A 22,750-nucleotide genomic window follows, 5' to 3' on the forward strand; every position below is an offset into this window, starting at 1 on the left:
ATAATGCGGTGATTGACAGAGTTGAAAGCCTTGGCCAGGTCGATGAAGACGGCTACACAGTACTGTCTTTTATCAATGACATTTATGATAAACTCCACTCCACTTCTGACTGATAGATATACACTGCTCAAAAAAATAAAGGGAACACTAAAATAACACATCCTAGATCTGAATGAATGAAATATTCTTATTAAATATTTTTTTCTTTACATAGTTGAATGTGCTGACAACAAAATCACACAAAAATGATCAATTATCAAATTATCAATTATCAATCAAATTTATCAACCCATGAAGGTCTGGATTTGGAGTCACACTCAAAATTAAAGTGGAAAACCACACTACAGGCTGATCCAACTTTGATGTAATGTCCTTAAAACAAGTCAAAATATGACCAGGAGCAGGCCCAGGCCTGTATGACCTCCCTACAATGCCTGGGCCTGCTCCTGATGAGGTGGCGGATGGTCTCCTGAGGGATCTCCTTCCAGACCTGGTCAAAAGCATCCGCCAACTCCTGGACGGTCTGTGGTGCGAGGCATGATGTCCCAGATGTGCTCAATTGGATTCAGGTCTGGGGTACGGGCGGGCCAGTCCATAGCATCAATGCCTTCTTCTTGCAGGAAATGCTGACACACTCCAGCCACATAAGGTCTAGCATTATCTTACATTAGGAGGAACCCAGGGCCAACCGCACCAACATATGCTCTCACAAGGGGTCTGAGGATCTCATCTCGGTACCTAATGGCAGTCAGGCTACCTCTGGCGAGCACATGGATGGCTGTGCGGCCCTCCAAAGAAATGTCACCCCAAACCATGACTGACTCACCACCAAACCGGTCATGCTGGAGGATGTTGCAGGCAGCAGAACGTTCTCCACGGCGTCTCCAGACTCTGTCACGTCTGTCACATGTGCTCAGTGTGAACCTGTTTTTATCTGTGAAGAGCACAGGGCGCCAATGGCGAATTTGCCAATCTTGGTGTTCTCTGGCAAATGCCAAACGTCCTGCACGGTGTTGGGCTGTAAGCACAACCCCCACCTGTGGATGTCGGGCCCTCATTACCACCCTCAGGGAGTCTGTTTCTGACCATTTGAGCAGACTCATGCACATTTGTGGCCTGCTGGAGGTCATTTTGCAGGGCTCTGGCAGTGCTCCTCCTGCTCCTCCTTGCACAAAGGCGGAGGTAGCGGTCCTGCTGCTGTGCTGTTGCCCTCCTACGGCCTCCTCCACGTCTCCTGATGTACTGGCCTGTCTCCTGGTAGCACCTCCATGCTCTGGACACTACGCTGACAGACTTAGCAAACCTTGCCACAGCTCGCATTGATGTGCCATCCTGGATGAGCTTCACTACCTGAGCCACTTGTGTGGGTTGTAGACTCCGTCTCATGCTACCACTAGAGTGAAAACACCGCTAGCATTCAAAAGTGACCAAAACATCAGCCAGGAAGCATAGGAACTGAGAAGTGTTCTGTGGTCCCCACCTGCAGAACCACTCCTTTATTGGGGTGTCTTGCTAATTGCCTATAATTTCCACCTGTTGTCTATTCTATTTGCACAACAGCATGTGAAATTTATTGTCAATCAGTGTTGCCTCCTAAGTGGACAGTTTGATTTCACAGAAGTGTGATTGACTTGGAGTTACATTGTGTTGTTTAGGTGTTCCCCTTATTTTTTTGAGCAGTGTATTTATCTCCTTATTCTATGTGTGTGCTTTTAAAATTACTCCCTATGTGTGGGCTCACACTCAATGTGTATTTTGCTATCTCTTAACCTTCATATATCGTTCATCACCCATGGGTTCTCCACATGCCTTAGAACCTTTACTTCCAATTTTAACCTGATTCTAACTATTCATTTGGGTCTATGATTAGTCTATCTTATTTCATTTGATTCAAATCCATTCATTTTGGATCTATAATTAGATTACCGCGTTTCGTTTAATTTAAATCTCTCGCCTCTTCTCCGTTTTGGACTTTATTTCAGCATTGTCTTTTGAATCGGATCTATGGTCAATTCACTCTTGTTAATTGACCAGTCAAGTTATTTGTTTGCATAGAATTACCGTCCTATCTCACATATCTATTTATATCCCTTGCTAATAACCTCTCGGCCATCCCTCAAATAACCTTTCGGCCATTCCTCACAGACCTCAATTATTAAGCTATTTTTATTTATGGTAGTGCACATGTACCTCGGGTCATTGCGCACCTGTTCCCTCAATCGATCTTACTTTACTTTATTTCGCCTTCTATATTACGTTTTCCGGCTACTGTACTTCAACCAGTTTTACTTTTAGGTCTTACTGTTAGATACCGTACTACAACCAGTTTTACTTTTAGGTCTTACTGTTAGATACTGTACTTCGAAATTTCTTAATTAGATCTGTGACCCAGTGCCGCCAACACTAACATAGATACCTTTGTCATAAACTTTCTATACATTAGATTATATGGACGGTATACCCGATACCAATCTTACTTACTGTTAGTTTTACAGATAAAAATCTTTCCTCACATTTATCTTGCTCTAATTTTTTGTAAGTTTAGAATTTAACCCCAAACTAATGAATAAAGATCACCAACCTTATCTTGCAGCTGAGAATTCAATGTTGGTTGCGTTTTGTCACCGTTTTCTGTCATGTACCAGTTTGCCACCGGCCTGTAATGGAACCTCAATTTCCAGAGGTCAGGTCTTTAACTTACGGATGTCTGATCCGTCCGTGCACGGTTTTCGGCGCTCCCATGGGACGACAGAAAACCGGTATTGAAATCCGGCTCGAAGGACCAATTTATAAGAGAATTTCCAATCCCAATGATAATAACAATCAATCAATAGCTCTGACCAATTCCTGAGGTTTGTAAGACCATGGGTATAATAATAATTAGTAAAAGACTCAGCTTATACAAAAGGTTAGTACAGTTTATTCAGAGAATGTTCTAAAGTCAAGAATACAAAACAATTAATTTTATACTGACTTCTCACGCCCACACATTCACACAGCCATACCTACACACACACACACACACACACACACACACACACACACACACACACACACACACACACACACACACACACACACACACACACACACACACACACACACACACACACACACACACACACACACACACACACACACACAAACAGACGCACACACATGTCCTGCCACCCAGCCGCCAGAGCATTATGACCATGTTCTTGACACGTACTCCCTGTTCTCTCCCAATCTCTAGTCAGGTCGGCACCAAGCTCAGACAGTCTGTGTTTATAATACCATAAAGACATATTGTCTTTATCTTAATTCTGACTAGGACTACACATTTATTGATTATGATTTTATATTCTAATCAATTCCATACAATTATATGTTTCAGGGCGGAATAGTCTAATCATTCAATCACCTATCAAGTTATGATATCGTTTAGGACCGTGCTGAGGTGCACTCGTGACCTGCTCAGAAACCAGATTGCGTAGTGGAGAAAGGTACGGTGGGATTCAAAACGGTTGGCGATCTGTTTGTTAACATGGCTTTCGAAGATTTTTAGAAAGGCAGGGCTGGATGGATATAGGTCTATAACAGTTTGGGTCTAGAGTGTCTCCCCCTTTGAAGAGCTAGATGACCGCGGCAGCTTTCCAATTGTTGGGAATCTCAGACGAGGTTGAACAGGCTAGTAATAGGGGTTGCAACAATTTTGCGCCTGTGGAATGGGAGTGGTGCTAGAGGCTGCAGGGCATGGGTTAAGCTCTACATCACCAGAGGAACAGAGGAGGAGTAGGATAACTGTACGGCTAAAGGCTATAAGAACTGGTCGTCTAGTGTGTTTGGAACACACTGGGCGTGGAAGAATAGATTCAAGCAAAGGGTCCAGGCCCAATGGCAAAAGAGGTATTGTAGCCGGTGGACCTATTCGGCTAGCCAGAAGATGGGCCTAGCTCGAGGCTAAATCAAGGCTAACTGGTGCTTGCCTTGGGACAGAGCCGTTGGCCAGGAGTAGCCACTCCGATTTCAGCTAGCTCGCTGCGATGATCCAGTGTAAAGGTTCAGAGCTTGCGGTAGGAAACCGGAGATGTGGTAGAGAAAAAGCAGTCCGATATGTTCTGGGTTGATATCTCAAAGTGCTGACTGGCAGGTATTGACCAAGCTGAGGCTGGCTGTTGTCCAAGTTAACGGTGAAGACTGCTAGCAGTGGCTAACTGACTAGTAGCTAGTTAGCTGGCTAGCTTCTGATGGGAGTTCTGATTCTAAAGTATAAAAATAGCAGATCCGTAACCACATTGGGTGAGGCGGCTTTGCAGGAGAGTATATTCAGTCCGTAGATGGAAAGTGATGGAAAGTGAGATTTAAAATATATACAAAATATATACGAGGAAAATTATATTTACATCGGACAAGACAAAACACACGTCCGACTGCTACGCCTTCTTGGATCATCCTTGAGATGTTTCTACAACTTGATTGGAGTCCACCTGTGGTAAATTCATTTGATTGGACATGGAAAGGCACACACCTTTCTATATAAGGTCCCACAGTTGACAATGCGTGTCAGAGAAAAAAAAACAAGCCATGAGGTTCAAGGAATTGTCCGTACAGCTCCAAGACAGGATTGTGTCGAGGCACAGTTCTGGAAAAATTTCGGCGGGATTGAAGGTCCCAAAGAACACAGTGGCCTCCATCATTCTTAAATGGAAGAAGATTGGAACCACCAAGACTATAATTGGCTGCCAAGCTGAGCAGTCAGGGGAGAAGGGCCTTGGCCAGGGAGGTGACCAAGAACCCAATGGTCACTCTGACAGAGCTCCAGAGTTTCTCTGTGGAGATGGTAGAACTTTCCAGAAGGACAACCATCTCTGCAGCACTCCACCAATCAGGGCTTTATGAGAGTGGCCAGATGGAAGCCACTCCTCAGTTAACCTCTTGCGCCGAGCCATCCCGGATCCGGTATCGTGACTACAGCCTCAAGCTCATTACCATAATGCAACGTTAACCTCTTCAGACTCTAGGGGCAGTATTTCATTTTTGGATAAAAAGACGTGCCCGTTTTAAGCGCAATATTTTGTCACGAAAAGATGCTCGACTATGCATGGAATTGATAGCTTTGGAAAGAAAACACTCTGATGTTTCCAGAACTGCAAAGATTTTCACTGTGAGTGCCCTAGAACAAAAGCTTCAAGCAAAACCAAGATGTTTCTGCAACCAGGAAATGAACAGGATTTCTGAGGCTACGTTTTTCATTATCTCCTTATATGGCTGTGAATGTGACAGGAATGAGCCTACCCTTTCTATCGTTTCCCCAAGGGGTCTGGAGCATTGTGACGTATTTGCAGGCATATCATTGGAAGATTGACCATAATAGACTACATTTGCCAAGTGTCCGCACGGTGTCCTGCATGGAAATTGGTGCGCAAAACTCAGCTGCTGGTATTTTTCCATGGGATTCTGAGAAAAAACATGCTTCCACGAACGGCATATCAATGAAGAGATATTTGACAAAACACCTTGAGGATTGATTCAAACAACGATTGCCATGTTTCGGTCGATATTATGGAGTTAATTGTCCATAATTGCTGTCTCCTAAAGTTGATTCAGGTGCAGGATCGGGGCACCACCAGTACAGAGCTTGCTCAGGAATGGCAGCAGGCAGGTGTGAATGCATCTGCATGCACAGTGAGGTGAAGACCTTTGGAGGATGGCCTGGTGTCAAGAAGGGCAGCAAAGAAGCCACTTCTCTCCAGAAAAAACATCAGGGACAGACTGGTATTCTGCAAAAGGTACGGGGATTGGACTGCTGAGGACTGGGGTAAAGTCATTTTCTCTGATGAATCCCCTTTCTGATTGTCTGGGGCATCTGGAAAAAAGCTTGTCCGTAGAAGACGAGGTGAGCGCTACCATCAGTCCTGTGTCATGCCAACAGTAAAGCATCCTGAGACCATTCATGTGTGGGGTTGCTTCTCAGCCAAGGGAGTGGGCTCACTCACAAGAACACATCCTCCGAGAGAAACTTCTCCCAACCATCCCGAAACAGTTTGGTGACGAAAAATGCATTTTCCAGCATGATGGAGCACCTTGCCATTAGGCAAAAGTGATAACTAAGTGGCTCGGGGAACAAAACATTGATATATTGGGTCCATGGCCAGTAAACTCCCAAGACTTTAATCCCCATTGAGAACTTGTGGTCAATCCTCAAGAGGCGGGTGGACAAACAAAAACCCACAAATTCTGACAAACTCCATACATTGATTATGCAAGAATGGGCAGCCATCAGTCAGGATGTGGCCCAGAAGTTAATTGACAGCATGCCAGGGCGGATTGCTGAGGTCTTGAAAAAGAAGGGTCAACACTGCAAATATTGACTCTTTGCATCAATTTCATGTAATTGTCAATAAAAATCTTTTGACACTTATGAAATGCCTGCAATTATACTTCAGTATTCTGACAAAAATATATAAAGACACTGAAGCAGCAGACTTTGTGAAAATGTATATTTGTGTAGTTCTCAAAACTTTTGGCCACGACTGTAGTTGATGTCCATCCACCTTGGAAAAGAAAACCCTGGTGATTTCAGTTGTTTACAGAACCATTTACAGTACCGTTACAATCAACTCGATTTAAGACATTTTATCTGTTTAGGATTAGAAACTTGATTCGCTCATAACCTGGAAAACAGGAACTATGTTTGTTTTAGCTGCACCGCATCAGTGTGTACGGGAGACTGGGGACAATTGTATTTTTCTTGTCTTTTACGCTATTGCTCAGACGCCACTTGAACTAGGCCAGTCATTTTTTGATATAAGAAACTTACATCTGTCTCCTAACCATTTGTACCATCTTTAGTTCTGTAGATATGACCATTGGATTTTAGTTGTAACAGTAGCTGCGGTCAAATGTAACTCCTGACCAATAAACCAAATAACCTCACTTAAATGTTTAATAATTTAACATTCTTTTAAGTTAAGTGAGTTTAACTTCATAGACATACAGTGCCTTCAGAAAGTATGCACACCTCTTGACTTTTTCCACATTTTGTTGTCACACAGTCTACATTTAAAATGGATTCAATTGAGAATTTTTGTCACTAGCCCAGAAACAATACCCCATAATGTAAAGTGGAATTGTTTTTTTTACAAATGAATTTTTAAAAATAATGTTGAATCAATTAAGTATTTATTCCCTTTGTTATGGCAAGCCTAAGTAAATTCAGGAGTAAAAATGTACTTAACAAGTCACATAAGTTGCATGGACTCATTCTATGTGCAGTAATAGTGTTTAAACATGATTTTTGAATGACTTCTTAATCTCTGTACCCCACACATAAAATTATTTGTAAGGTCCCCCAGTCGAGCAGTGAATTTCAAACACAGATTCAGCCAGAAAGACCAGGGAGGTTTTCCAATGCCTGGCAAAAAAGGGCACCAATTGGTAGATAAAAAATATTTAAAAAATAATCTAAAATTAAGCAAAAGCTAACATTGAATGTCCCTTGGAGCATGGTGAAGTTATTAACTAGGCTTTGGATGGTGTATCAATAGACCCAGTCACTACAAAGAAGAATTTTGAAAATAATAACAGTCTAATTGTTGCAGAACCCAGGTGTGGACAGCTCTTAGCAACTTACCCAGAAAGACTCACATCTGTAATTGCTGCCAAAGGTGCTTCTACAAAGTATTGAATCAGGGTTGGAATACTTATCTAATCAATATATATTAGTGTTATATATATTATTATTTTTTACATTTTTATTACAAATGTTAGAATTTCTCTTACATTTTGACAGAGTATTTTGTTTAAATCATTGACAAAAAATGATAATTACATCCAATTTGTCTTGTTAAGCAAATTTGTACTCCTGAACACATTTAGACTTGCTATAACAAAGGGGTTGAATACTTATTGACTCAAGACATTTCAGCTTTTCATTTTGTATTAATTTGTAAATATTTAGAAAAACATCATTCCACTTTGACATTATGGGCTGTTGTGTGTGTAGACCAGTGACCAAAAATCACATTTTTATCCATTTTGAAATCAGGCTGTAACGACAAAATGTGGAAAAAGTCAAGGGGTGTAAATTATTTAATGATATAATTATGCTAATTAGAATTCTTGGACATTAATGGTCAGGACAGTATAAAAAATATACAGCAAGTGGAAAAAATGACTTTTGCCCATAAAACTAGAAAATAGTGATACATTTGGCTGAAACATTTCAAGCAGGGGGAACCTAAATGGGCATGTATTGGGTGAGTTGAATCACTCTAATTTGTTTCTGTTTGGAGAAATTGAAGGTTTTACAATTGCCCTTGGTCTCCCATTCTCCCGACGTACAGTCCGTACTGGGTCTATTAATTGAAGTGTTGATGGAATTAAATGTTATTCTTAGCTTCTTATTGACTTGTGAGTTACAAAATCATCTGACCAAAACTTTGTCAGTTACCATCTTTTTTTGCGGGATAGGCCTAATAGAGAAATACAAAAAAGGCTACCAAGAGAAGAGAGAATTGATTTGGATTTGTTGTAGCTGAAGAGATTGGTGACTGTTTATCAGGCATGAGAGATGGAAGCCTGTCCGGTGTGCTTTAGTTAGTCAGTCAGTCAGTCATTGTGGATGAGCCTCAGGGCCTGGCCAGGCCTGAGCAGAGAACTAGGGCCCGCCTCTATAAAAGGCCTGTCGTCAGTAATGGATTCTCCCTTTGAGCACCTGTCTTGCTGAGGAGCGAGCTGGTCGCCGGAGAGACATGGCAGCCTTTTGAGCCTACCTGACACCCCTGAATTTAATAAGCCCAACCGCTAAAGAAGGGGAAATGTGTGTTGCTGAGGTACCCTAATGAAATATGATTGGATGCGGATGGGTTTTCTTGACATGTTTAATCACGTCTAATCCTCACTCCTCTGTTGAGTTTAAAAGGGCCGTGCAGGTCTGCACTATTCAAAGTGTTCAAAGTGTATTTTGGTGTCATCTCTCTGAAGGTCTTTTGGAGAGACAGGTCTTTGTGTGCACTGCTCTTAGTAGTGGTTCTGGGTTGATCGACAGTTTAACCTGACTAGAAGAGATAGTCTTCCTGAATGGCCAGCCAAAGTCGGCTTTCTTAGTCAGCCTCGTACTGTTTGGTAACCGTCACTGTCTTTTACTTGTCTGTGCTAACACACTAAACAGGAGGACGTTTCTCTCCTCTCTAAACTGCACTCGATGTGTTCAGGCACTCCTCGAAATGAGTTTGTCGATCACCTCTCCAATTAGCAGGCTTAAAGAGCTCTGGAAATGACAAGCCTTTTACAGAAGCCTCTTAGGCCATCTAACCAGCCGTCTTCTGCGGGGAAACAAATACTATTCAATGGTGATATTTTCCTCATTAATGGATTTATTCATTTATGCATGGAGGATCGTTAGATTCTCTGTCATCGGACTTAAAAAGTGTCCTTTTGTTTCTTATTTTGGCGTGTAGAACAATCCGTCAAGTCAAATGCTTTTGAAGTTTTAGACAATGCTGGGGGTTTTCCTCACCGCACAAATTCAAATACCAAACCTCTTACTATTCGGCCATGAACTGAAACTCTGGTCAGCTTTCATAGGATTTAGAGCTAGAAAAACATATAACTGGTCAACTTTTAGCCATTGCAGATGTCTTGGTAACACTTCATTTTCCGGTACTCTTTCCACAATGTCCGATATTATCGGGAAATTATATGGCAACAAATGGATAGGCTAGAATTCAACACAATTGGTAAATTGTACCAAAGAAACAAATAAGTAATACATTGGTTAGCCCATTACTGTATAATTAACATGTAGGCCTACCATCAAAACCATTTCTACACAATGTTCTCAGTTTAGTGGAGCCTAATGAAGACCATTTACAGAGAATGCTACACAAATTTTGTGAAAATGTTTTATTTGTCTAAAAACATGCATTTTCCTTGAACTGTGTACTCAGACTAGGCTGTAGGTATACCATATCAGCTCACATAGACATCCTCTACACAATGTTCTCAGCTTAGGAAGCCTGATGAAGACTCTTTAGAGTTGTGAACATTACACTATTTTTAAGAAAATAGATTAGTTGTAGATTATAGCCTAATATACAGGTAAATATCTGGTAATATACACTACCGTTCAAAAATTTGGGGTCACTTAGAAATGTCTTTGTTTTTGAAAGAAAAGCCAAAAACATTGTCCATTAAAATAATCAGAAATACAGTGTAGACATTGTTAACCATCACTCCTGTGTTCCATTGGCACGTTGTTAGCTAATCCAACTGTATCATTTTAAAAGGCTAATTGGTCATTAGAAAACCCTTTTGCAATTATGTTAGCACAGCTGAAAACTGTCATTCTGATTAAAGAAGCAATAAAACTAGCCTTTAGATGAGTTGAGTATCTGGAGCATCCGCATTTGTGGGTTTGATTACAGGCTCAAAATGGCCAGAAACAAAGTCCTTTCTTCTGAAACTTGTCCGTCTGTTCTTGTTCGGAGAAATGAAGGCTTTTCCATGTGAGAAATTGCCAAGAAACTCAAGATCTCGTACAACGCTGTGTACTACTCCCTTCACAGAACAAAGCAAACTGGCTGTAACCCGAATAGAAAGAGTGGGAGGCCCCGGAGGCCCTCAACTGGCAGCTTCATTAAATTGTACGTGATGTGATGGTCTGGGGGTGCTTTGGTGGTGGTAAAGTGGGAGATTTGTACAGGGTAAACAGGATCTTCAAGAAGGAAGGCTATCACTCCATTTTGCAAAGCCATGCCATACCCTGTGGACGGCGCTTAAATTGGAGCCAATTTCCTCCTACAACAGGACAATGACCCAACGCACAGCTCCAAACTATGCAATAACTATTTAGGGATGAGGCAGTCAGCTGGTATTCTGTCTATAATGGAGTGGTCAGCACAGTCACCGGATCTCAACCCTATTGAGCTGTTGTGGGAGCAGCTTGAACATATGGTATGTAAGAAGTTCCCATCAAGCCAATCCAACTTGTGGGAGGTGCTTCAGGAAGCATGGGGTGAAATCTCTTCAGATTACCTCAACAAATTGACAACTAGAATGCCAAAGGTCGGCAAGGCTGTAATTGCTGCAGATGGAGGATTCTTTGACGAAAGCAAAGTTTGAAGGACACAATTATTATTTCAATTAAAAATCATTAATTATAACCTTGTCAACATCTTGACTATATTTCCTTTTCATTTTGCAACTCATTTCTTGTATGTTTTTATAGAAATCGAGGACATTTCTAAGTGACCCCAAACTTTTGAATGGTAGAGTACGTAAAATAAACTACCACTGAGTATTAAGACTTTTGTTTTTTTATTGAAAACAATGGATGTGTACTTAGTGTATTTTGTAACCTGTAACATCCATTGCCACATCTTTCTTGTCTCTCTAAGGCATTGTTGCTCAGTTCATGCAATGTCATAGTCTTCCGTTGAATCCAACTGATTTGGCTTGTTTCAATGAGAGAGTTTCTCAGTCACCATCTCATTCTCATGTTTGAGTGGAGTCATGAAAAGAGTTGAAGCCCTCCCAAACACTGTGCTCTCCCTGTCAGTCTGGGACGGTGTTTCCCGCCCACTCGCCAACTGAACCAGAGCGCTGCCTGGGATTAATAATTCAGGCTGGGTAGAGCAGCGATAAGCACCGCTGTTTTGTTCTGGGAATGCTGCTGATGTTTGAACAGATTTGACAAATAAAGAGGGGGTTTTTCTCCTATCATGCTCCCCTTCTTCCCCCTTTCCTCCCCCAACTCTCTCTCTCTCTCTCTCTCTCTCTCTCTCTCTCTCTCTCTCTCTCTCTCTCTCTCTCTCTCTCTCTCTCTCTCTCTCTCTCTCTCTCTCTCTCTCCCCCTATCTCCAGTACTTGCAGTGGGAAGTCCAAAAGAGGCCGATTTCAACTGTCTCATTCTTATCCCGCTACTCTTATACAGAGATACCCAAAGACCTCAAGTCAAAGCCCTCTGTAAGCTTTCCTTATCCTTCAAAGATCAAGGTCAATGTCTAACACAGGCACACTCTGCAGCTCAGCAATTCTGTTTGTCAAGCGCGTGTCGGATGCAAAGAGGTGTCTGCTCTTTTCCAAGGTTAATTCACTGGAAAGGTTGCGTACAGCAAGCCTATTGGGCCATCCAGTGGAGAGCACTGTAGGTTGTAGGTTAACCACCGCCTCAAGGGGAAAGAGAAGGGGAGAGAAGGCTAAGCACATTTCTTTGGCATGGTGGTAGACTGAACCGTGTTGAATTTGTCATTGTCTCTTCCTCTCTGCTGTCTCTTCCTTTAGGTGACATTGGGGAAAGTGCTGAAAACCATTGTGGTGATGAGAAGCCTGTTCATAGACCGGACCATCGTGAGAGGATTCAACGAGAACGTGTATTCCGAGGATGGCAAGGTAGTGCTTTGAATGGGAGGTTTTTGCCCAAACAACTGGATTAAGTAGTACTGCATGTGATAGTGAGGTGCAACCCCAAGTACAGTATTTTTTTTACTTGACATAAGAGGCGTCATACGAGGAATACAGTGCCTTCTGAAAGTATTCAGACCCCTGGATTAAATAAAAACAATTATTCAGCAATCTACACACAATACCCTATAATAACAAAGCGAAAACAATTTCTAAAAAATAAGGAACAAATATACCTTATTTGCGCAAGTATTCAGACCCTTTGCTATGAGACTCGAAATTGAGATGAGGTGCATCTTGTTTCCATTGATCATCCTTGAGATGTTTCTACAACTTGATTGGAGTCCACCTGTGGTAAATGCAATTGATTTGACATGATTTGGAAAGGCACACACCTGTTTATATAAGATCCCACAGTTGACAGTTAATTTCAGAGCAAAGACCAATCGATGAAGTCGAAGGAATTGTCCGTACAGCTCCTAGACAGGATTGTGTCGAGGCACAGATCTGCGGAAGGGTACCAAAATAGGTCTGCAGCATTGAAGGTCCCCAGGAACACATCATTCTTAAATGGAAGAAGTTTGGAACCACCAAGACTCTTCCTAGAGCTGGCCGCCCGGCCAAACTAAGCAATCGGGGAAGAAGGGCCTTGGTCAGGGAGGTAACCAAGAACCCGATGGTCACTCTGACAGAGCTCTAGAGTTCCTCTGTGGCGATGGGAGAATCTTCCAGAAGGATAACCATCTCTGCAGCACTCTACCAATCAGGCCTTTATTGTGGAGTAGCCAGACAGAAGCTACTTCTCAGTAAAAGGTACATGACAGCCCGCTTGGAGTTTGTCAAAATACACCTAAAGACCGTGAGAAACAAGATTCTCTGGTCTGATGAAACCAAGATTAAACTTTTTGGCCTGAATGCCAAGAGTCACGTCGAGAGGAAACCTGGCACAATCCCTACGGTGAAGCGTGGCGGCAGCATCATGCTGTGGGGATGTTTTCCAGAAGCAGGGACTGTGAGACTAGTAAGAATCGAGGCAAAGATGAACGGAGCAAAATACAGAGAGAGATCCATGATGAAACCTGCTCCAGAGCGCTCAAGACCTCGGACTGGAACAAAGGTTTACCTTCCAACAGGACAACGACCCTAAGCACACAGCCAAGACAACGCAGGAGTGGCTTTGGGACAAATTTCTGAATGTCCTTGAGTGGCCCAGCCAGAGCCCAGACCTGAACCGAATCAAACATCTCTGAAGAGACCTGAAAATAGCTGTGCAGCAACGCTCCCCATCCAAACTAACAGAGCTTGAGAGGATCTGCAGAGAAGAATGAGAGAAACTCTCCAAATACAGGTGTGCCAAGCTTGTAGTGTCATACGCAAGAAGACTTGATGCTGTAATCGCACTGATGCTGTAATCACACTAAGTAAAGGGTCTGAATACTTATGTACATGTTATGTTTCAGTTTTATTTATAAATTAGCAAACATTTCTACAAACAAGTTTTTGCTCTGTCATCATGGGATATTGTGTGTAGATTGAGGGGGGGTGGGGAGATTTCATCCATTTTAGAATAAGGCTGTAACGTAACAAAATGTGAAAAAGTCAGGGGGTCTGAATACTTTCCGAATGCACTGTATATTATCTGTACACATCCAAGGAGAGTTCAGTCCTCTTGAGAGTTTCCTGGGTACCATGAATGGGTCTCTCTGGGCTAGGTTTTCAAAGTGACCTCATATAGCCTCCTATCGAGCGGTTTTGTTAGAGGGCTGACGGTTTCCAGCTGCTAACGTAAGAGTATGGAATCCAGGGTCTGGACCTACAATCCTCATTGTCAGTTTTCTGTTGGCACTGTTGAATCATTTAGATGTGACGGCTTCCTTTATCACTCTCTCACATGAAAAGCTTGTAAAGGATGGGAGACATTGGCTTTCCTCTATGATTTCCCGTCTGTCAGATTCTACATTAGTCCCTCGTTCATTTTGAATATGGCTCTGTGTTGGTGTATCGCCCTCACTCCCGGGACTCTTTGAACTGACATGAATATGAGGAGGCCATCAATGCCACAGAGAACTAGCACTGTTAATTAAGCCAATGAATGGGAGACTTTTGAACCTCCTGCTACAACAGTGTTTGTCTGATGTACTCAATTGTGTGCGTGTGTGTGTGTGTGTGTGTGTGTGTGTGTTCATGCATGTGTGTTTACAATCAAGTTCTTACATATACTGCCACAACTAACCAGGTACTTTATAGAGATAATCTGCTCCTTGGAAAATGTTTTGTAGTCCAGACATTCCCAAAGTGCCACCTAGGATGACTTAGACACAAACAGCAGCAGCCAGGGTTTAGTTTAGGGTGTCTTGCCTCGTCTGCTCCATCCCTCAGGGTGCACCATCCCCATTTCTGCCATTTTCTCCTCTAATTATCATATTGTAAGAAGCAGCAGGAGCCGCAAGCTGAGCCTCCTAGCGTACAGAAAGAGAGAGGAAAAGGGAGAAGGAAAACTGCACTATCAAAGGAGGGCTTCAAAGACTATCTAAGGCATCTCTTGGGTAATTTGCGATCCTGTATCCTTCCCCCTTCAAAGGGTCTCTGTGTGTCGGGAGTGGGTAGAGGGACAGAGGGGGATCGAATCCGATTTCTCTAATAAATGCTGACACCAGGCCTGTTTGATATTAGATTCAGGGGAGCGTTTTGATTTGTTAACGCCTTTGAAAGTGTTTGGACAACCTTCACACAATCTCCTGCCCACCTCTCCTCATTTACTGTAGGACCATGCAAGCCAGAGGACAGTAGGGCGGCAAGAAGAGAGGAATCATTTGAACGAAAAATATAGACCTGATCAAAACCCCAGAATGCAATGCTAATGAATGGTATCACGAATACCAAGAGAAAGTTGTTGGCGTTGTCAGTCTTGATGATGACGAGGACAACATGTTTACTCCAATCCCATTGTTCTGAACTCACCAAAGGAACACTTGGTGTGATTTGCATCATATACAACTGAAGAAAAGAATGTGTAATGGTTTGAAAATGAATAATGGCAATCATTTCTCCTTTTCTCTCCTCAGCTGGATATCTGGTCGAAGTCAAACTATCAAGTATTTCAAAAGGTGAGACCTTATCTTTGTGTTCACCCCATACTGAGGTGCAATTCACACTTGGCAGGCGCCAACCTGAGGAATTCATGAATAGTCACGTAGGTCTCCATATTGTGGTCCAGTCGGTCTCTCTCTCGTTGGGCCACCTGTCCCTGTGTGTTGTTCTCTCTCACTTGTCAAGCCCTGTCATACCAAAATATACTTGGTTTCCTGTTGGATTTCATTTTAAACTGAAACCACTTTGCATCATAATCAGTTCTGCCAAGCATACGGAGGTTATGAGTCGTCTTCACTCCCCTCCCTCATCAAATCTCAGCCTAAGGGCAGCCAACCGCCACACACACACACACACACACACACACACACACACACACACACACACACACACACACACACACACACACACACACACACACACACACACACACACACACACACACACCAGTGACGGCGATGAAGACAACATGAATAGAAAGAGAGCACACAAATGTGTCTTTCATAGAGAATTCTCAATTGTATGTTTATTTCTATTATCTTCTTACTTTTAATGTTCGATAAGCTTTACTGTTGCAGATAGATTGTGGCTTCCATTAATGTAATTGTCTGCATAATTTCCAATCCCCCATATATTTTTGGGTAAGTAGATACCAGTCAAAAGTTAGGCCACCTACTCTTTTGGCCACCTACACCTACTTTTCTTTTCTTTAAAAAAAAAACTATTTCCTACATTGTAGAATAATAGTGAAGACATCAAAACTATGGAATTACACACATGGAATCATGTCGTAACCAAAAAAGTGTTAAACAAATGTTAGATTCTTCAAAGTAGCCACCCTTTGCCTTGATGACAGCTTTGCACACTCTTTGCATTCTCTCAACCAGCTTCACCTGGAATACTTTTCCAACAGTCTTGAAGGAGTTCCCACATATGCTGAGCACTTGTTGTCTGTTTTTCCTTCACTCTGCGGTCCAACTCATTCCAAACCATCTCAATTGGGTTGAGGTCAGGAGATTGTGAAGTCCAAGTAATCTGATGCAGCACTCCGTCACTCTCCTTCTTAGTCAAATAGCCCTTACACAGGCTGGAGGTGTGTTGGGTCATTGTCCTGGTGAAAAACAAATGATAGTCCCCCTAAGCGCAAACCAGATGGGATGACGTATCAGTGCAGAATGCTGTGGTACCCTTGCTGGTTAAGTGTGCCTTGAATTCCAAATAAATCACTAACAGTGTCACCAGCAAAGCACCCCCACAACATCACACCACCTCCTCCATGCTACATGGTGGAAACCATACATGGGGCAAACATCCGTTTTCCTACTCTGCATCTCACAAAGACACGGCTGTTGGAACCAAAAGTCTCAAATTTGGACTCATCAGACCAAAGGACATGTTACCACGATCTAATGTCCATTGCTTGTGTTTCTTGGCCCAAGAAAGTCTCTTCTTCTTATTGGTGTCCTTTAGTAGTGGTTTCCTTGCAGCAATTCAACCATGAAGGCCTGATTCACAAAGTCTCCTCTGAACAGTTGATGTTGAGATGTGTCTGTTACTTGAACTCTGTGAAGCATTTATTTGGGCTGGTAACTCTAATGAACTTATCCTCTGCAGCAGAGGTAACTTTGGGTATTCCTTTCCTGTGGCGGTTGTCATGAGAGACAGTTTCATCATAGCGCTTGATGGTTTTTACGACTGCACTTTATTAAGAAACTTTCAAAGTTCTTGAAATGTTCTGCATTTACTGACCTTCATGTCTTAAAATAATGATGGACTGTTGTTTATTTTGCTTATTTGAGCTGTTCTTGACAAAATATGGATATGTTTTTTGGGGCTATCTTCTGTATTACCACCCCTACCTTGTCACAACACAACTGATTGGCTCAAGCGCATTAAGAAGGAAAGAAATTTCACAAATTAACATTTAACAAGGCACACCTCATGAAGCTGGTTATGAGAATGCCAAGAGTGAGAAAAGCTGTCATCAAGGCAAAGGTTGGCTACTTTAAAGAATCAGTACCTGTCAAAAGTTGACACACCTACTCATTCCAGGGTTTTTCTTTACTTTTTTGCTTTATTTTTTACTAATGGACAACAACTCTTAGGCTTCTACTTCCAGCTTATACATACTATTTGCATTTTACGGACACAGTATAGTTTTACAATTGTTATCGTTTGTTTGTTTTTAGTCCCATCCTTCAGCTCCACTCAACCCCTCCCATCTGTCTCTAAACACCATCCAGTATTTTCATAGATTCTACATATTGTAAATTAAAGATACAAAAAATTCTAAGACTATTTGTTATATTATTAATCGATTGACTATGACTTTTTAAGTCACCCAGCAGTGCTATTTGCAAAGTTGGCTCCAGGTAAATGTTGCAATTCTTAAGCCATTCCTGAACCTGCGACCAAAAACAATCTACATATGTACCAAAACAAATGATCTAATAATTCTGTCTCTTTGCAGCAAAATCTGCCAAGCTGGGATGGTTGTATCCCCCATATATATAACATTCTATTGGTTGCAATAATTTTGTGTAATAATTTAGTCCAATCAAACTTTATTTGTCACATGTAGACCTGCTTACTTTACAAGCCCTTAACCAACAGTGCAGTTCAAGAAGGAGAAATATTTGCCAAGTAAACTAAAATAAAAAAGTAATAACAAAAAGTAACACAATAAGAATAACAATAACGAGGCAATATACAGGGGTGGACCGGTACCGAGTCGATGTGCGGGGGGTACAGGCTAGTTGAGGTCATCTGTACATAAGTAGTAACAGCAAATCAAATCAAATAAAAATGTATTTGTCACATACACATGGTTAGCAGATGTTAATGCGAGTGTAGCGAAATGCTTGTGCTTCTAGTTCCGACAATGCAGTAATAACCAACAAGTAATCTAACTAACAATTCCAAAACTACTGTCTTATACACAGTGTAAGGGGATAAAGAATATGTACATAAGGATATATGAATGAGTGGTGGTACAGGGCAGCATAGGCAAGATACAGTAGATGGTATCGAGTACAGTATATACATATGAGATGAGTATGTAAACAAAGTGGCATAGTTAAAGTGGCTAGTGATACATGTATTACATAAGGATGCAGTCGATGATATAGAGTACAGTATATACGTATGCATATGAGATGAATAATGTAGGGTAAGTAACATTATATAAGGTAGCATTGTTTAAAGTGGCTAGTGATATATTTACATCATTTCCCCTCAATTCCCATTATTAAAGTGGCTGGAGTTGAGTCAGTGCCAATGTCAGTGTGTTGGCAGCAGCCACTCAATGTTAGTGGTGGCTGTTTAACAGTCTGATGGCCTTGAGATAGAAGCTGTTTTTCAGTCTCTCGGTCCCAGTTTTGATGCACCTGTACTGACCTCGCCTTCTGGATGATAGCGGGGTGAACAGGCAGTGGCTCGGGTGGTTGTTGTCCTTGATGATCTTTATGGGCTTCCTGTAACATCGGGTGGTGTAGGTGTCCTGGAGGGCAGGTAGTTTTCCCCCGGTGATGCGTTGTGCAGACCTCACTACCCTCTGGAGAGCCTTACGGTTGAGGGCGGAGCAGTTGCCGTACCAGGCGGTGATACAGCCCGCCAGGATGCTCTCGATTGTGCATCTGTAGAAGTTTGTGAGTGCTTTTTGTGACAAGCCAAATTTCTTCAGCCTCCTGAGGTTGAAGAGGCGCTGCTGCCCCTTCTTCACGATGCTGTCTGTGTGTGTGGACCAATTCAGTTTGTCTGTGATGTGTATGCCGAGGAACTTAAAACTTGCTACCATCTCCACTACTGTTCCATCCTTGTGGATAGGGGGGTGTTCCCTCTGCTGTTTCCTGAAGTCCACAATCATCTCCTTAGTTTTGTTGACGTTGAGTGTGAGGTTATTTTCCTGACACCACACTCCGAGGGCCCTCACCTCCTCCCTGTAGGCCGTCTCGTCGTTGTTGGTAATCAGGCCTACCACTGTTGTGTCGTCCGCAAACTTGATGATTGAGTTGGAGGCGTGCGTGGCCACGCAGTCGTAGGTGAACAGGGAGTACAGGAGAGGGCTCAGAACGCACCCTTGTGGGGCCCCAGTGTTGAGGATCAGTGGGGAGGAGATGTTGTTGCCTACCCTCACCACCTGGGGGCGGCCCGTCAGGAAGTCCAGTACCCAGTTGCACAGGGCGGGGTCGAGACCCTGGGAGCAAGACATCCTGGTCCGTGACTGGGCTGGATTTCTTCTTGTAGTCCGTGATTGACTGTAGACCCTGCCACATGCCTCTTGTGTCTGAGCCGTTGAATTGAGATTCTACTTTGTCTCTGTACTGACGCTTAGCTTGTTTGATAGCCTTGCGGAGGGAATAGCTGCACTGTTTGTATTCGGTCATGTTACCAGACACCTTGCCTTGATTAAAAGCAGTGGTTCGCGCTTTCAGTTTCACGCGAATGCTGCCATCAATCCACGGTTTCTGGTTAGGGAATGTTTTAATCGTTGCTATGGGAACGACATCTTCAACGCACGTTCTAATGAACTCGCACACCGAATCAGCGTATTCGTCAATATTACCATCTGACGCAATACGAAACATATCCCAGTCCACGTGATGGAAGCAGTTTTGGAGTGTGGAGTCAGCTTGGTCGGACCAGCGTTGGACAGACCTCAGCGTGGGAGCCACTTGTTTTAGTTTCTGTCTGTAGGCAGGGATCAACAAAATGGAGTCGTGGTCAGCTTTTCCGAAAGGGGGGCGGTGCAGGGCCTTATATGCGTCGCGGAAGTTAGAGTAACAATGATGCAAGGTTTTACCACCCCTGGTTGCGCAATCGATATGCTGATAAAATTTAGGGAGTCTTGTTTTCAGATTAGCCTTGTTAAAATCCCCAGCTACAATGAATGCAGCCTCCGGATAAATGGTTTCCAGTTTGCAAAGAGTTAAATAAGGTTTGTTCAGAGCCATCAATGTGTCTGCTTGGGGGGGGATATATACGGCTGTGATTATAATCAAAGAGAATTCTCTTGGTAGATAATGCGGTCTACATTTGATTGTGAGGAATTCTAAATCAGGTGAACAGAAGGATTTGAGTTCCTGTATGTTTCTTTCATCACACCATGTCTCGTTAGTCATGAGGCATACGCCCCCGCCACTCTTCTTACCAGAAAGTTGTTTGTTTCTGTCGGCGCGGTGCGTGGAGAAACCCGTTGGCTGCACCGCCCCTGATAGCTTCTCTCCAGTGAGCCATGTTTCCGTGAAGCAGAGAACGTTACAGTCTCTGATGTCCCTCTGGAATGCTACCCTTGCTCGGATTTCATCAACCTTGTTGTCAAGAGACTGGACATTGGCAAGAAGAATGCTCGGGAGTGGTGCACGGTGTGCCCGTCTCCGGAGTCTGACCAGAAGACCGCCTCGTTTCCCTCTTTTTCGGAGTGTACAAAAGGAAGGGGGGTCAGTGTAAATTGTCCAGTGGTGATTAAATTAATTGTTCAGCAATCTTATGGTTTGGGGGTAGATGCTGTTGAGGAGCCTTTTGGTCCTAGACTTCGGTACCACTTGCCGTGCGGTAGCAGAAAATGGTCTGTAACTTGGGTAACTCGAGTCTCTGACAATTTTATGGGCTTTCCTCTGACACCGCTTATTATATTGGTCCTGGATGGCAGGAAGCTTGGTCCCAGTGATGTATTGGGCTGTTCGCACTACCCTCTGTAGCGTCTTACGGTCAGATGCCGAGAAGTTGCCATACCTGGTGAGGCAACCGGTCTCGATGGTGCAGCGGTAGAACCTTTTGAGAATCTGGGGACCCGTGCCAAATCTTGAAAAAATGTGTTGTCGTGCCCTCTTCACGACTGTCTTGGTATGTTTGGACCATGATAGTTTGATGGTGATGTGGACACCAAGGAACTTAAAACTCTCGACCCGCTCCACTACAGCCCTGTTGATGTTAATGGGGGCCTGTTCGGCCTGCCTTTTCCTGTAGTCCATGATCAGCTCTTTAGTCTTGCTTACATTGAGGGAGAGGTTGTTGTCCTGGCACCACACTGCCAGTTCTCTGACCTCCTCCCTATAGGCCGTCTCATCCTTGTCGGTGACACTGTTGTGTCGTCAGCAAACTTAATGATGGTGTTGGAGTCGTGTTTGGCTATGCAGTGTTGTTGCCTACTCTACCACCTGGGGGGGGCAGCCTATCAGGGAGTCCAGGATCCAGTTCCAGAGGGAGGTGTTTAGTCCCAGAGTCTTTAGCTTAGTGATGAGCTTCGTGGGCACTATGGTGTTGAACGCTGAGCTGTAGTCATTGAACAATATTCTCACGTAGGTGTTCCTTTTGTTCAGTGAGAGAGGGCAGTGTGGAGTGCGATTGAGATTGCATCATTTGTGGATCTGTTGGGGCGGTATGCGAATTGGAGTGGGTCTAGAGTGTCCGGGAGGATGCTGTTAATGTGAGCCATGACTAGCCTTTCAAAGCACTTCATGGCTACCGACGTGAGTGCCACGGGGCAGTAATCATTTAGGCAGGTTACCTTCGCTTCCTTGGGCACAGGTACTATAGTGGTCTGGGTTTCCCTTTGTAGTCTGTAATAGTTTTCAAGCCCTGCCACATCTGATGAGCATCAGAGCCGGTGTAGTAGGATTCAATCTTAATCCTGTATTGACGCTTTGCTTGTTTGACGGTTCGTCTGAGAGCATAACGGGATTTCCTTGAAAGCGGCAGCTCTAGCCTTTAGCTCGATGCGGATGTTTCCTGTAATCCATGGCTTCTGGTTGGGATATGTGGGGATGACGACATCGATGCACCTATTGATGAAACCGATGACTGAGGAAGTGTAATTCCTCAATGCTGTTGGATGAATCCCGGAACATATTCCAGTCTGTGCTAGCAAAAAAGCCTGGTAGTGTAGCATCCACATCATCTGACCACTTCCTTATTGAGCTAGTCACTGGTACTTCCTGCTTTAGTTTTTGGTTGTAAGCAGGAATTAGGAGGATAGAATTATGGTCATATTTGCCAAATGGAGTGTGGGGGAGAGCTTTGTATGCATCTCTGTGTGTGGAATAAAGGAGGTCTAGGATTTTTTTTTCTGGTTGCACAAGGCTTGGATCTGGGCCTGTTCCAGTGAAAGCAGGATATCCTTCTCGTCAGACTCGTTAAAGCAAAACGTTTATTCCAGTCCGCGGTGAGTAATCGTTTTTCTGATGTCCAGAAGTTATTTTCGGTCATAAGAGATGGTAGCAGCAACATTATGTTTTTATGAAAGTTACGCAAAAAAAATGGCACAATTGGTTGG

At 43.2% G+C, this 22,750-nt stretch overlaps 1 protein-coding gene across 1 annotated transcript in view; it reads left to right on the forward strand.

Annotated features, from left to right (window-relative positions):
* LOC124036025 (mediator of RNA polymerase II transcription subunit 27-like) overlaps window positions 1–22,750 on the forward strand; it is a 108,356-nt gene that overhangs the window by 73,160 nt on the left and 12,446 nt on the right. Inside the window, exons 5-6 of the mRNA XM_046350085.1 lie at window positions 12,268–12,375; window positions 15,453–15,494. Of these exons, the coding sequence (XP_046206041.1) occupies window positions 12,268–12,375; window positions 15,453–15,494 (150 nt within the window). The remainder of the gene's footprint in view (window positions 1–12,267; window positions 12,376–15,452; window positions 15,495–22,750) is intronic.

The sequence above is a fragment of the Oncorhynchus gorbuscha genome, linkage group LG05 (genome assembly GCF_021184085.1).
Source record: "Oncorhynchus gorbuscha isolate QuinsamMale2020 ecotype Even-year linkage group LG05, OgorEven_v1.0, whole genome shotgun sequence".
Taxonomy (NCBI): Eukaryota; Metazoa; Chordata; class Actinopteri; order Salmoniformes; family Salmonidae; genus Oncorhynchus; species Oncorhynchus gorbuscha.